General features: G+C 39.1%; 1 protein-coding gene across 6 annotated transcripts in view; it reads right to left on the reverse strand.

Moving 5' to 3' along the window:
- The window catches only part of LOC108704099 (WD repeat and FYVE domain-containing protein 3), a 453,243-nt gene that overhangs the window by 316,087 nt on the left and 124,969 nt on the right, over positions 1–12,187 (reverse strand). For all 6 annotated transcript variants that reach the window (XM_041579765.1, XM_041579766.1, XM_041579762.1 and 3 more), the window contains 2 exons: positions 4,838–4,947; positions 1,535–1,696 (listed from right to left, as the gene is read on the reverse strand). In XM_041579765.1, coding sequence (XP_041435699.1) covers positions 1,535–1,696; positions 4,838–4,947 — 272 coding nt within the window. The remainder of the gene's footprint in view (positions 1–1,534; positions 1,697–4,837; positions 4,948–12,187) is intronic.

Raw genomic sequence — 12,187 nt, forward strand, 5'->3', positions numbered from 1 at the left:
GTGATGTTGTGATGGCTGATTCAGTTAATGCCTTTAAGAATGGCTTGGATGATTTTTTGGACAGACATAATATCAAAGGCTATTGTGATACTAAGCTCTATAGTATATAATATTTCATTTTTGTTTACACAAGCTTTAAAAGCTAGTGCTTTTAAAGCTTGTGTAAACAAAAATGAAATATTTTTTAAAAGTACATAATTAAGTACACATGTTAAAGGTACATGACAACTGCATGTATTCTAAATGTGTATCTATTAACTTTCTCAAAGAACAAAACTGCTTGTTGTCAGGAACTAAACAGAGTAACACACTTTAACTATTTAGTTTACGGTTATCCTGCGCTGGTAAAATGTGTGTGTTGGCATCAGAAACTCTAGTATAATTTATATGTTTAAAAGACCAGCAACATAAAAAATTTTTTTTAAAAAAATGTGTATCTACTTAACGAAAAAAAACCCACCAAGACAGTTTTAACTTTAAATTTGCAAAGTCTTTATTAAGAAATGACTTATCGATTCTCTGCTTGCGCTCCTCTTCAGAAACGCGACAGGGTGACAATCCATCGTTCGGCGATCTATTTCTCCTCCCTGCCTTCTATAGGAGATAGCCAGGGAGGAGAAATGGAGCACTGCACGATGGATCGTGGCACTGCTGCCGTTTCTGAAGCAGAGAATCGGTAAGCAATTTCTTAATAAAGACCGCGAATTTTAAAGTTAAAACTGCCTTGTTCTTTTTTTTCCCGTTAAGTAGAAACAACATTTTTTAAATTTTTACTGGTTACAAGTTACTGGACCTTTAAGCTGCTTATAAGCAGGTTACATAGCAGATAACAGATAAACTGTGTCGAATACAAAAGTCAAATTTCACTCATAACTTTCTACAGAACTTTTGAATAACTTGTTTATTTAAAAAAAAATGTGTTTGTAGGTGATTGATCAAAAAAAGCACTTAATGAAATTCACTATAAATTGTTTGAACCAAATATAAACAATAAAACAATGAGATGTGGGAAAATGGATCAGGTTATGTTAAATTGAGATTTCACTGTAATGCACATGGTTGAGAAAGTCACTCAAAATGTAGCACTAAGCACTTCCCACAAAGAAAATGTTTTTGTAAGTGACCTGTTTCTGATTTTCATTCCTTTTGAAAGTGCATATGACTGTTTTGCAACTTGATTATAGATAAGTTCTGTAGCTTTGTGAAGCTTTTTATTAAGACCTTCTATGTTCATTTTAGATGCCAATGTTATGAAAATTAACTATAATTTTTAGCAAAACCATTATAAATAAGTGATAGCAATAAGTACCTGCAAGCATGCATTCTAATCAGTGCTGTCCTATTTAAAACATTTGTAATATAGGTTACCCTAGTAAAAGTAGAGGTCCTCTAGTAAGAAGCCTCTAAAAAATTGAAGGGCATGTCTTTATGAAAATATATTTAGAAAAGAAAACATCATCTTCAAATAGTTATACAAGTATGAGCACAGGGCACCATTTTTGTTTGTAACAAAATTAAAATAAGACACCCTTACCTGTACAAACACTTTTTGAAGCAGGGCTCTCCGCTCTGCCAAAGGTAACTCATTCTCTGCTCCACCAGGTATATCAGGCAAATGTGGAAGGTCGAAAAACAGGTATAGACATTTAATGAGGGTGGAAGGCACAGACATGGTTGTCATGCAGTCCACAGTTTTCTGATTAAAAGAAAGAATATAAACATTAAGAAGATTAAGTTGATCCTCAAGCAAAAAAAATATGATGGATGCATGTGTGATATTTTGGAACACTACATTCATAAATGGTACAAAAAACAAAACAAACAGAGGGAAAAAAACCTTAATTTTAAAAATTATTATACATATGTATAATAATTTAAAATACTATTCATTAATAAAAAGATCATGCTGTCATAATTTGTACTTTTGCGGAAGTAGATAAACTATGCTCTCACTGATGTGTAATATGGGCCATAAGACTGAAAACCATTGTTATGTTTTTCCAATAGAAGTATAGAGAGACAACTAAATATTTGGACAGAGACAACTTTTTTCTAATTTTGGTTCTGTAATTACCACAATCAATTTTAAATGAAACAACTCATATGCAGTTGATCTGCAGACTTTCAGCTTTAATTCAGTGGGTGAACAAAAAGATTGCATAAAAATGTGAGGAACTAAAGCCTTACTTTAACACAATCAATTCATTTCAGGGGCTCAAAAGCAATTGGACAAATGAAAAAACTGAAAATAAAATGTTCATTTCCAATACTTGATTGAAAAACCTTTGCTGGCAACAACAGCCTGAAGTGTTGAACTCATGAACATCCGGTTTTCCTCTTTTTAATGCTCTGCCAGGCCTTTACTGCAGCGGCTTTCAGTTGCTGTTTGTTTGTGAGCCTTTCTGTCCGAAGTTTAGTCTTCAACAATGAAATGCATGCTCAATTGGGTTCAGATGAGGTGACTGACTTGGTCATTAAAGAATATTCCACTTCTTTGCTTTAATGAACTCCTGGGTTGCTTTGGCTGTATGTTTTTTGTCATTGTCCATCTGTATTATGAAATGCCTCCCAATCAATTTGACTGCATTTAGCTGGATTTGAGCAGACTGTATGTCTCTGACCACCTCAGAATTAATTTGGCTGCTCCTGTCCTGTGTCACATCTTCAATAAACACTAGTGTCTCAGTGCCACTGGCAGCCATGCACGCCCAAGCCATCAGACTGCCTCTGCCATGTTTTATAGATGATGCGGTATGCTTTGGATCATGAGCTGTTCATACTTTTTACTCGCCATCATTCTGGTAGAGGTTGATCTTGGTTTCATCTGTCCAAAGAATGTTTGGCTCTTTTAGATGTTTTTTTAGCAAAGTCCAATCTAGCCTTTCTATTCTTGATGCTTATGAGTGGCTTGCACCTTGCAGTGCACCCTCTGTATTTACTTTCATGCAGTCTTCTCTTTATGGTAGACTTGGTTATCGATACGCCTACCTCCTGGAGAGTGTTGTTCACTTGTTTAAGTGTTGTCAAGGGGTTTCCCTTCACCATGGAAATGATTCACTTTTGTCTTCTGTGGACATCCAGTCTTTTTGCGTTGCTGAGTTCACGAGTGCTTTCTTTTTCGGGATGTACCAAACTGTAGATTTTACCACTCCTAATATTGTAGCAATTTCTCAGATGGTTTTTTTTCTGTTTTTGTAGCTTAAGGATGGCTTGTTTCACCTGCATGGAGAGCTCAGTTGACTACATGTTGCCTGTTCACAGCAAAATCTTCCACATACAAGCACCCCCTCAAATCAACTCCAGGGCTTTTATCTGCTTCATTGACAATGAAATAACAAAGGAATTGCCCACACCTGCCCATGAAATAGCCTTAGAGTCAATTGTCAATTGTGAGTCAATTACTTTTGAGCCCGTGAAATGAAGTTATTGTGTTAAAAATAGGCTTTAGTTCCTCACATTTTTATGCAATCATTTTGTTCAACCCACTGAATTAAAGCTGAAACTCTGCAGTTCAACTGCATCTGAGTTGTTATGCGAGTTGTGGTAATGTACAGAATTTTTTTTTAAAATAGTTGTCTATCCAAATATTTATGGACCTAACTGTGTGTATATATATATATATATATATATATATATATATATATATATATATATATATATATATATATATATATATATATATATATATATATGTTTCTTTTTAAATGCTCATCAAAGAAAACAAACATATTTTTGGCACTTTTAGGAGAACATTATAAACATAGTTCAAGATACAGGAGTATGTCCTGACATCTTTTACAAAAATTAATATTACAAAAACTGGGTAAAACGAAATAAACAAACGGATGGAAAAGGCACATTAAGTTAGGAGCATTTATAAGAATATTGTTAAAGGGCAATGAAGTCACAAAATAAAAATGGGAAAAATGGTACTAGAATGTTAAAACAAAGTTTTACTTAGTACTTAGAAGCAAGCCACAAGAAACATACTTCTAATAAAACCTGATTTAAATGTTAATTAATAATTAAGCAATCATTTACATTGGAATAAAAGATTTTATGCAGATGAATAATAACTTCTGCAACACAAATTCAGTATCATATTGGTTTTATGTAGGGATGCACCGAATCCACTATTTTGGATTTGGCCGAACCCCTGAATCCTTTGCGAAAGATTCAACCAAATACCAAACCGAATCTGAACCCTAATTTGCATACGCATACGCAAATTAGGGATGGGAAAGGGAAAAAATTTTTACTTCCATGTTTTGTGACAAAAAGTCACACGATTTGCATATGCAAATTAGGATTTGGTTTCAGTTCGGCCTTGTAGAAGGATTCTGCCGAATCCGAATCCTGCTGAAAAAGGCCGAATCCTGGATTTCGTGCATCCCTAGTTTTATGCAAAGAGTAAGGGACAAATTTACTACGGTTCGAATGGTAAATAAGAATTAGAATTAGAATTTAAAACCACCAACTAGAATTTGAGTGTGAGATTTATAACACCTGTACCCTGGAAACAGTTCTACATTAACTCGGCAGGTTTTTGGTGGTGAATAGTCGAATTAGAAGTGAATGGTCCGTTGAACCATTTGAAGATGTTTATTGCTTTCCTGACATTCAAGTTTTTTTTTTGGAGTAAAGCTTGATTCGTATTTTCAGGTGCTTCCTATTCGATCGAATATCAGACAAATTTTTTTCATAAATAACCTCCCAATCGAGTTGTCAGCACATTCAAATTTATTAGAGTTAGAAATAATTCACATGACTTGAAAATTTGACCTATGATAAATAACCCCCTCTATGTCTTTAAAAAGAAAGAAAAAAAATCACAAACCTGTCCAGATGAAGCCAACAAGTTAATAACTGTAAGGAGCATCCAACCTCTGCTCGTTTCCTCACTCTGGTTGATCTCCAGAAACTGAACTATGGCTCGGCTGGCAGCCTCTGAGAAAAGATGGTAAAAGAGAATATAGTATCTACAAATTTTTACATATATAGTCATATGAAAAAGTTTGGGAACCCCTCTCAGTCATCATAATAATTTACTCCACTTTCAATAAAAAAGATAACAATGGTATGTCTTTGATTTCCCACGAACATCTGAGTACTGGTGTGTTTTCTGAACAAAGATTTTTAGTGAAGCAGTATTCAGTTGTATGAAATTAAATCAAATGTGAAAAACTGACTGTTCAAAAACTTGGGTACCCTTGTAATTTTGCTAATTTGATTGCATGTAACTGCTCAATACTGATTACTGGCAACACCAAACTGGTTGTATTAGCTTGTTAAAGGGCATGTAAAGGCAAAAAAATAAAATCCCATTTTTACTTTCTTTAATGACAAAGAAACCTATCTCCAATATACTTTAATTAAAAAATGTATACAGTTTTTATAAGAAACCTGACTGTATGCAGTGAAATTCTCCCTTCATTTACTGCTGTGGATAGGAATTGTCAGATGGTCCCTAACTGCTGAGCAGGGAAACAATCATACTTATGAACAGCAGGGGGAGCCCCCGCCTTAATTCCCAGCCATGCAGAACTCAAGTAGTTTTATTTATGACGATCCCTAAGCAGCCCAGACCACACGGAGCATGTGCTTAGTCTTGCAAAGATGTTTAACAAAGTTACAAGATGGTGACCCCCTGTAGCCAACTTTGAAAGCATAAATCATTTGTTTGATTAGGCTTGTGGTGCATTAAGTTCGTGTTTATATTTAGTATACAAAATACAGCATTTTAAGCTATTCTTTTTTAGACTTTACATGCCCTTTAAGCCTTGAACTTCAGGCAGGTGTGTCCAATCATGAGAAAAGGTATTTAAGGTGGCCAATTGCAAGTTGTGCTTCTTTTCGACTCTCCTCTGAAGAGTGACAGCATGGGATCCTCAAAGCAACTCTCAAAAGATCTGAAAACAAAGATTGTTTAGTATCATGGTTTAGGGGAAGGCTACAAAAAGCTATTTCAGAGGTTTAAACTGTCAGTTTCAACTGTAAGGAATGTAATCAGGAATTGGAAGGCCACAGGCACAGTTGCTGTAAAACCCAGGTCTGGCAGGCCAAGAAAAATACAGGAGTGGCATATGCAGAAGATTGTGAGAATGGTTACAGACAACCCAAAGATCACCTCCAAAGACCTGCAAGAGCATCTTGCTGCAGATGGTGTATCTGTAAATCGTTCTACAATTCAGTGCAATTAGCTGTCAAGAGGCCTATTGGCTCCCAGAGGAGAAGTACGGACCAAGGAGGAAGCTTCAGGATAAAGTCAAAGTTTGCGTCAGTCAGAATTTAGGCAATAGTTCAATAGGCAAGGTCAAAGCTCCAAGAATCAAGTTAAAATAAATTTAGGAACACCCAGGAATACAACAAGCAAATCCAATAAATCGGGCATTAAACCCGTGACCTGGAAGTCCTTTTATTTTCAAATTTTGCACCAATCCCGGTGTGCTGACGTAACGAGCCCTGGCGCAGGAACGTCAGTGAGTGGCGCTGGGCGCTGCCATCTTGAATGTGGAGCGGAGCGCTCCTGACAGTACCGCCTCCCCCAAGGGGGCCACAGGACCACCACATCTTGGTTTTCATGGAAATTGTTTGTAGAATTCCGGTACCAGTCGAGGAGCATGGACATCAACATGTTTTACCCAGGAACACTCCTTGGGACGAAACCTTTCCATGGATCAGGATTTGTAGAGACCCTCTAGAGATACGAGTACAAAAACTTTTCTACTTCATATTCCTGTTGAGAATATATAGTGACAGAAGGAGGGGATTGTTCTGAAGAGAAGCTATTAGCGATTGCCGGTTTCACCAGAGACACATTAGGGATTCGCATCTCAGGGGGAAGCTGAAGTCTGACAGTCACAGGATTAATACTCTCCACAATGGGGAATGGACCAATAAACTTTGGACCCAACTTGGGGGAAGGAACTTTAACATGAATGTTTCTCATCAAAAGCCACACTTTGTCCTCAACTTTATAAATGGGAGAAGATCGCAGTCTGCGATCAGCACAGTTCTTGTGGGACAAGGAACTTTTCTCCAAATTAGCTTTGGTAGCCGACCTAATGGTGGACATGTGAGCTACATGATCTTCGGCTGCTGGAACATCCGACAAAAGGAAGTCTTGAGGGAATGCTTGCGGATGTTGCCCATACACGGTCAAGACGGGTGATCTACCAGTGGAGGCATGACAAGCATTGTCATGAGAGAATTCTGAAGTTGATCAGCCCAATCGTCCTCACAGACGCAAACATGACTTCTCAGGAACTGTTCCAGCTATTGGATTACTCTCTCAGCTGCCCCATTGGATTGAAGGTGATAGGCAGAGGAGAATTGGAGAGTGATACCAAAATTTAAAAAAAAAAAAGGACCACCAGAACTTGGACACAAACTGGGAACCTCTGTCTGATACAATCTCCACCAGAAAGCCATGAAGTCCATAGCCAAATGAGTCCACAACTGGGAAGGGATGGGTAGAGTTTGCAAGAGACCGCAGGGACAAGAATGACTAGATTTTGCAGAGGCACAAATAGCACAGGCTGCCACAATGTTTTTACATCCTTCTGAAGGGTGGCCACCGACTAACCAGCTCAAAAGTCTCTTGATACTGGGATGTCCGGTCTGTTTGGAACAGTGGCTTTGCTGGAGGATGGGAATGCGGAGCTCAGATGACATATACCATACCAATGGGGGTATCAGCAGGAGCAGAGGACTGAACCAATAGGATCTGATTGGCCAGTAGAGGCAACAATGATCTTTATGGGAGGAACAATTGACTCCTGATCTTCATTGAGGCTACCCTCAGGAACAATGCTTCTGGATAGGGCATCTGCCTTCCGATCCCTGAAGCCAGCAACAAAATTGAATCATGTGAAGAAGAGTGCCCACTGAGCTTGATGAGTATTCATTCTATTGAGTGTCTGGATGAACTCCAAGTTTTTGTGATCGGTATAAATGGTTATGGGGGTGAGGAGCTCCTTCAAGAAAGTCCTGCCACTCCTCGAGTGCAATTTTAACTGCCAGAAGCTTGCCATTCCCGAAATCATAATTTTTCCCGGCAGGAGAGAATTTCTTAGAGAAATAAGTGCAAGGATGTAGTTTCCCATCTGCGATTTGCCTCTGAGAGAGAAATGCTCCAGCTCCGACATCGGAAGAGTCTATTTTAATGAATAAGGGTTGCAGAAGATCAGGATGTCAGAGGACAGGAACATGAATGAATCTTTTATGGACTGAAAGGCCTCCAGAGCATGGGGGGCCAGGCATTAGGTTTCCCTCTCTTCCGGATGAGAGCCAAGAGAGGAGCGATACGACAGGAGAACCCCTTGATAAATTGTCGGTAATAATTAGCGAAACCAACAAATCTTTGTATGGCCTTGTAACTTGTGGGAAGAGGCCAGTCTTGAATTGCCATGACTTTAGAAGGATCCATCTCAAATCCCTCTCGAGAGATAATGTAACCCAAGAAGGGAATCTTAGGCACCTCTAACAAACATTTCTCCAGTTTGGCAAAAGGGGAGTTTTCGCTCAGACGGGAGAGTACTTCTTTCACCCGGGTTCGGTGGCTTTCCAAATCTTTGGAGAAGATTAAAATGTTGTCTAAATACACAACTATGGACTGCTCCAGCCTATCTCTGAAGATGTCCATTACAAATTATTGGAAGACGGCGGGGCATTACAGTGGCCGAAGGGCATTACCAGGTATTCATAATGCCCATCTCTGGTGTTGAATGCCATCTTCCATTTGTCCCCCTCTCAGATGCGGATTAGGTTGTAAGCTCCTCGAAGATCCAATTTAGTGAAGATCTTAGCCCCTCTGATGTGATTGAAGAGTTCATAGATGAGAGGCAGAGGATATCGGTTTTTAACTGTGATCTTGTTGAGGCCCCTGTAATCAATACATGTACACAACTGGCCATCTTTCTTCTCCACAAAGAAGAATCCCACCCCTGTTGGAGAAGAAGAAGGTCTATTGAATCCCTGCTGGAGGTTATCTCGGATATATTCCTTCAATGGGGAAGTCTCGGCAGGAGACAATGGGTAGGTATGACCTCTGGGGGGCATGGTACCTGGAAGAAGTTTGATGGGACAGTCGTAGCAGAGATGAGGAGGGAGAGTTTCTGCAGACTTTTTGCAAAATACATCTAAAAAGTCCTTGTAAACTGCGGGCAATAACTGAAGATCCACTGCAGCGAGAGACACTCAGTGAACGGAATTAACAGGCAAGCAGTTTCTTTGACAGAAAGAACTCCAATGAAAAACTCCCAACTTCAAGGGACAGCTATTGGCAAAAAACTGCCACAGTATAGGCATAGTCCAGCCAAACGTCTCCAGAGTTTGTCTTGTTCAGAGAGGTGCACTGACCAATCTGCATAGGTTTCTCCTGAGGAGCGACAGGAGGAGAAGCAACCGGAGCAGGGAGGAGTGGTCTCTGAAACCGAGGTGCCAGAACCGGCTGGAATCTTCTGCTACGCTCCTTATCAGATTGATGCTCCCTGAGCCGTGTATCCACTATTGAATGTCAAAGGAGAATTCTTCTCCCAAAGAGGTGTTGCCCACTCTAGCAGTTTACGCTCCAATGTGGACATTACATACCCCACCTTGGCACATTCATGGTACAGAGGGGATCTTTTTAAGGGCACATGAGGTTTCTGTGGTAGGGGCAGAGGACCCTGTTGCATCCACTGCCTTCAGTCCGGCCCCGGGAGAGCCCAGGGGAAGGCAGGAGTTCCACAGCAGATTACACGCTCATATGAAACGAGCAAGTCAGAAGCGCCTTTCTGTTCTGCCTGGGTAGTAATCACGCGCCGCATCTCTCTCTCTGCAAGTAGGGGAGGAGGGAAGACAGAGAGGGAAGTGAGGAGAGCGGAGGAGGGAAGCTGATGCACGGGGAAGGAGTGAAGAGCCTGAGACACTGCTGCTGCTGGACGTCGGGAGGAGGATGCCTGTTAGTGAATAGCCAGGGAGGAGAAATTGATTGCTGCAGTGTGGATGGTCGCTTTTTCGTCGTTTCTGAAGAGGACAGGAAGTGGATTTTCTGTAAGTTATTTCTTAATAAAGGCTTTGCTTTTTAAAAGTTTAAGTTGTCCTGGTGTTTATTTTTCGAATTTTTAAACATTTTTTTTTATGTTACTGGTCCTTTAAGCAAGGTCAAAAGTCCAGAAATCAAGTTATAATAAATTTAGGAACACCCAGGAATACAACAAGCAAATCCTATAATCAGGCATTGAACCCGTGACATGGAAGTCCTTTTATTTTATATCGTTCCTGACATTTGCACAAAGAACATCTGTATAGCAGGGTGATGAGAAGAAGAAGCCCTTTCTGCACTCACGCTGTGAGTCACTTGTTGTATGCAAAAGCTCATTTCGACAAGCCACAGTCATTTTGAAACTAAGTGCTTTGGACTGATGAGACAAAAATGTAGTTATTTGGCATTACAAAAAGCATTTTGCATGGTTGAAGAAGAGCACCGCATTCCAAGAAAAACACCTGCTACCTACTGTCAAATTTGGTGGAGGTTCCATCATGCTGTGTGGTTAGTTCAGGGACTGTTGCTCTTGTTAAAATCGAGGGTCGGATGAATTCTACCCAATATCAACAAATTCTTCAGGATAATGTTCAAGCATCAGTCACAAAATTGAAGTTACGCAGGGGTTTGATATTCCAACAAGACAATGACCCTAGACACACTTTGAAATCTACAAAGGCATTTATGCAGAGGGAGAAGTACAATATTCTGGAATGGCCGTCACAGTCCCCCGACTTGAATATCATCTATGGGATGCTTCTATGGGATGCTTTGAAGCAGGCTGTCCATGCTCGGCAGCCATCAAATGTAACTAAACTGGAGAAATTTTGTATGGACGAATAGTCAAAAATACCGCCATCCAGAATCTCAACAAAGGCTATAGGAGGCGCCTAGAGGCTGTTACATTTACAAAAGGAGGCTCAACTATTGATGTAATATCTGTTGGGGTGCCCAAACTTATGCACCTGTCTAATTTTGTTATGATGCATATTGCATATTTTCTATTAACCCAATAAACTTTATGTCACTGCTGAAATACTACTGTTCCCATGCATGTTATATATTAAAAGGAAATTGCTACTTTGAAAGCTCAGCTAATGATAAATAAAACTCCAAAGAATTAAGAGGGGTTCCCAAACTTTTTCATATGACTGTATATTTATATAAGCACATGTCATAGATGCTCCTTTGGCATCAAGTTCTCACCTCCAGCCAGCCACTCCCCATTTGCATGTGTGTACATTTTCAGCCGGGGGTGGTAGGACAATGAAAGCAAATATCTAACTGCCAATATTTTTTTTACATTTTATTCTGTCTTACACATAATGCATATGACACTCTTCTCTTGAAGCCACATCCTTATTGTTCCACTATTTCATAAGATTCCTGTATGTTTTTTTTTGTTTTTTTTGTATTTCTCCTTTTTATCCTGTCTTTTGATGCTTTCTCTGCTTTTACAACATTTTTCCTACCACACTTTCCCTACTTCTTTTTTGTCCCATTTTCATCTTCTTCTCTTCCCATACAGCATAACTCCCTTTTCCTTTTCTCTATTTCTCAGCTTACCACCACTATCACTTATAGAACCCTAGTACTCCAGACAATTTGACAGCTTGAGTCCAAAGTACAGGGACAGATAAAAAAAGATTTTCGCATCTCACACTGTTACTCAGCACTGCCTAGAAACATGGGATGTTAGCTAATCATATGCTGTTCCATATCCAATATCACCACCATATACTATTGGAAGCTAGATCTGGCATATGATTTTGACCGCCAACTCAAAAAGTTGATTGGGTGCAGCAGGTACAGTCGTGTTTAGAATAATGGCATACATCACTAACCTGATCAATCACTGTTTTTGGTAGAACTTAGACATCTACATGGCAAATAATTTACTAGCAGATGTAGAAGAGTAATGGAAAACCAACAGACCCAACAGTCATAACATGCATGGTGATGATTCTGTGTAATTCAGAAGTACCCATACTACTAAATGTATAATCTATTTTTAGTGATGTTTTCTCATTATGATATACATCCATAAAAGCATTGTGAGAATTCTGTTCCATGGAAAATATTACTTAAATTTTGATTTATGAGAATAAAAATGTATAGTGTTATATTTAAACATCTATTTCTTATGTAATCTTAACATAA

Source organism: Xenopus laevis, chromosome 1S (genome assembly GCF_017654675.1).
Source record: "Xenopus laevis strain J_2021 chromosome 1S, Xenopus_laevis_v10.1, whole genome shotgun sequence".
Taxonomy (NCBI): domain Eukaryota; kingdom Metazoa; phylum Chordata; class Amphibia; order Anura; family Pipidae; genus Xenopus; species Xenopus laevis.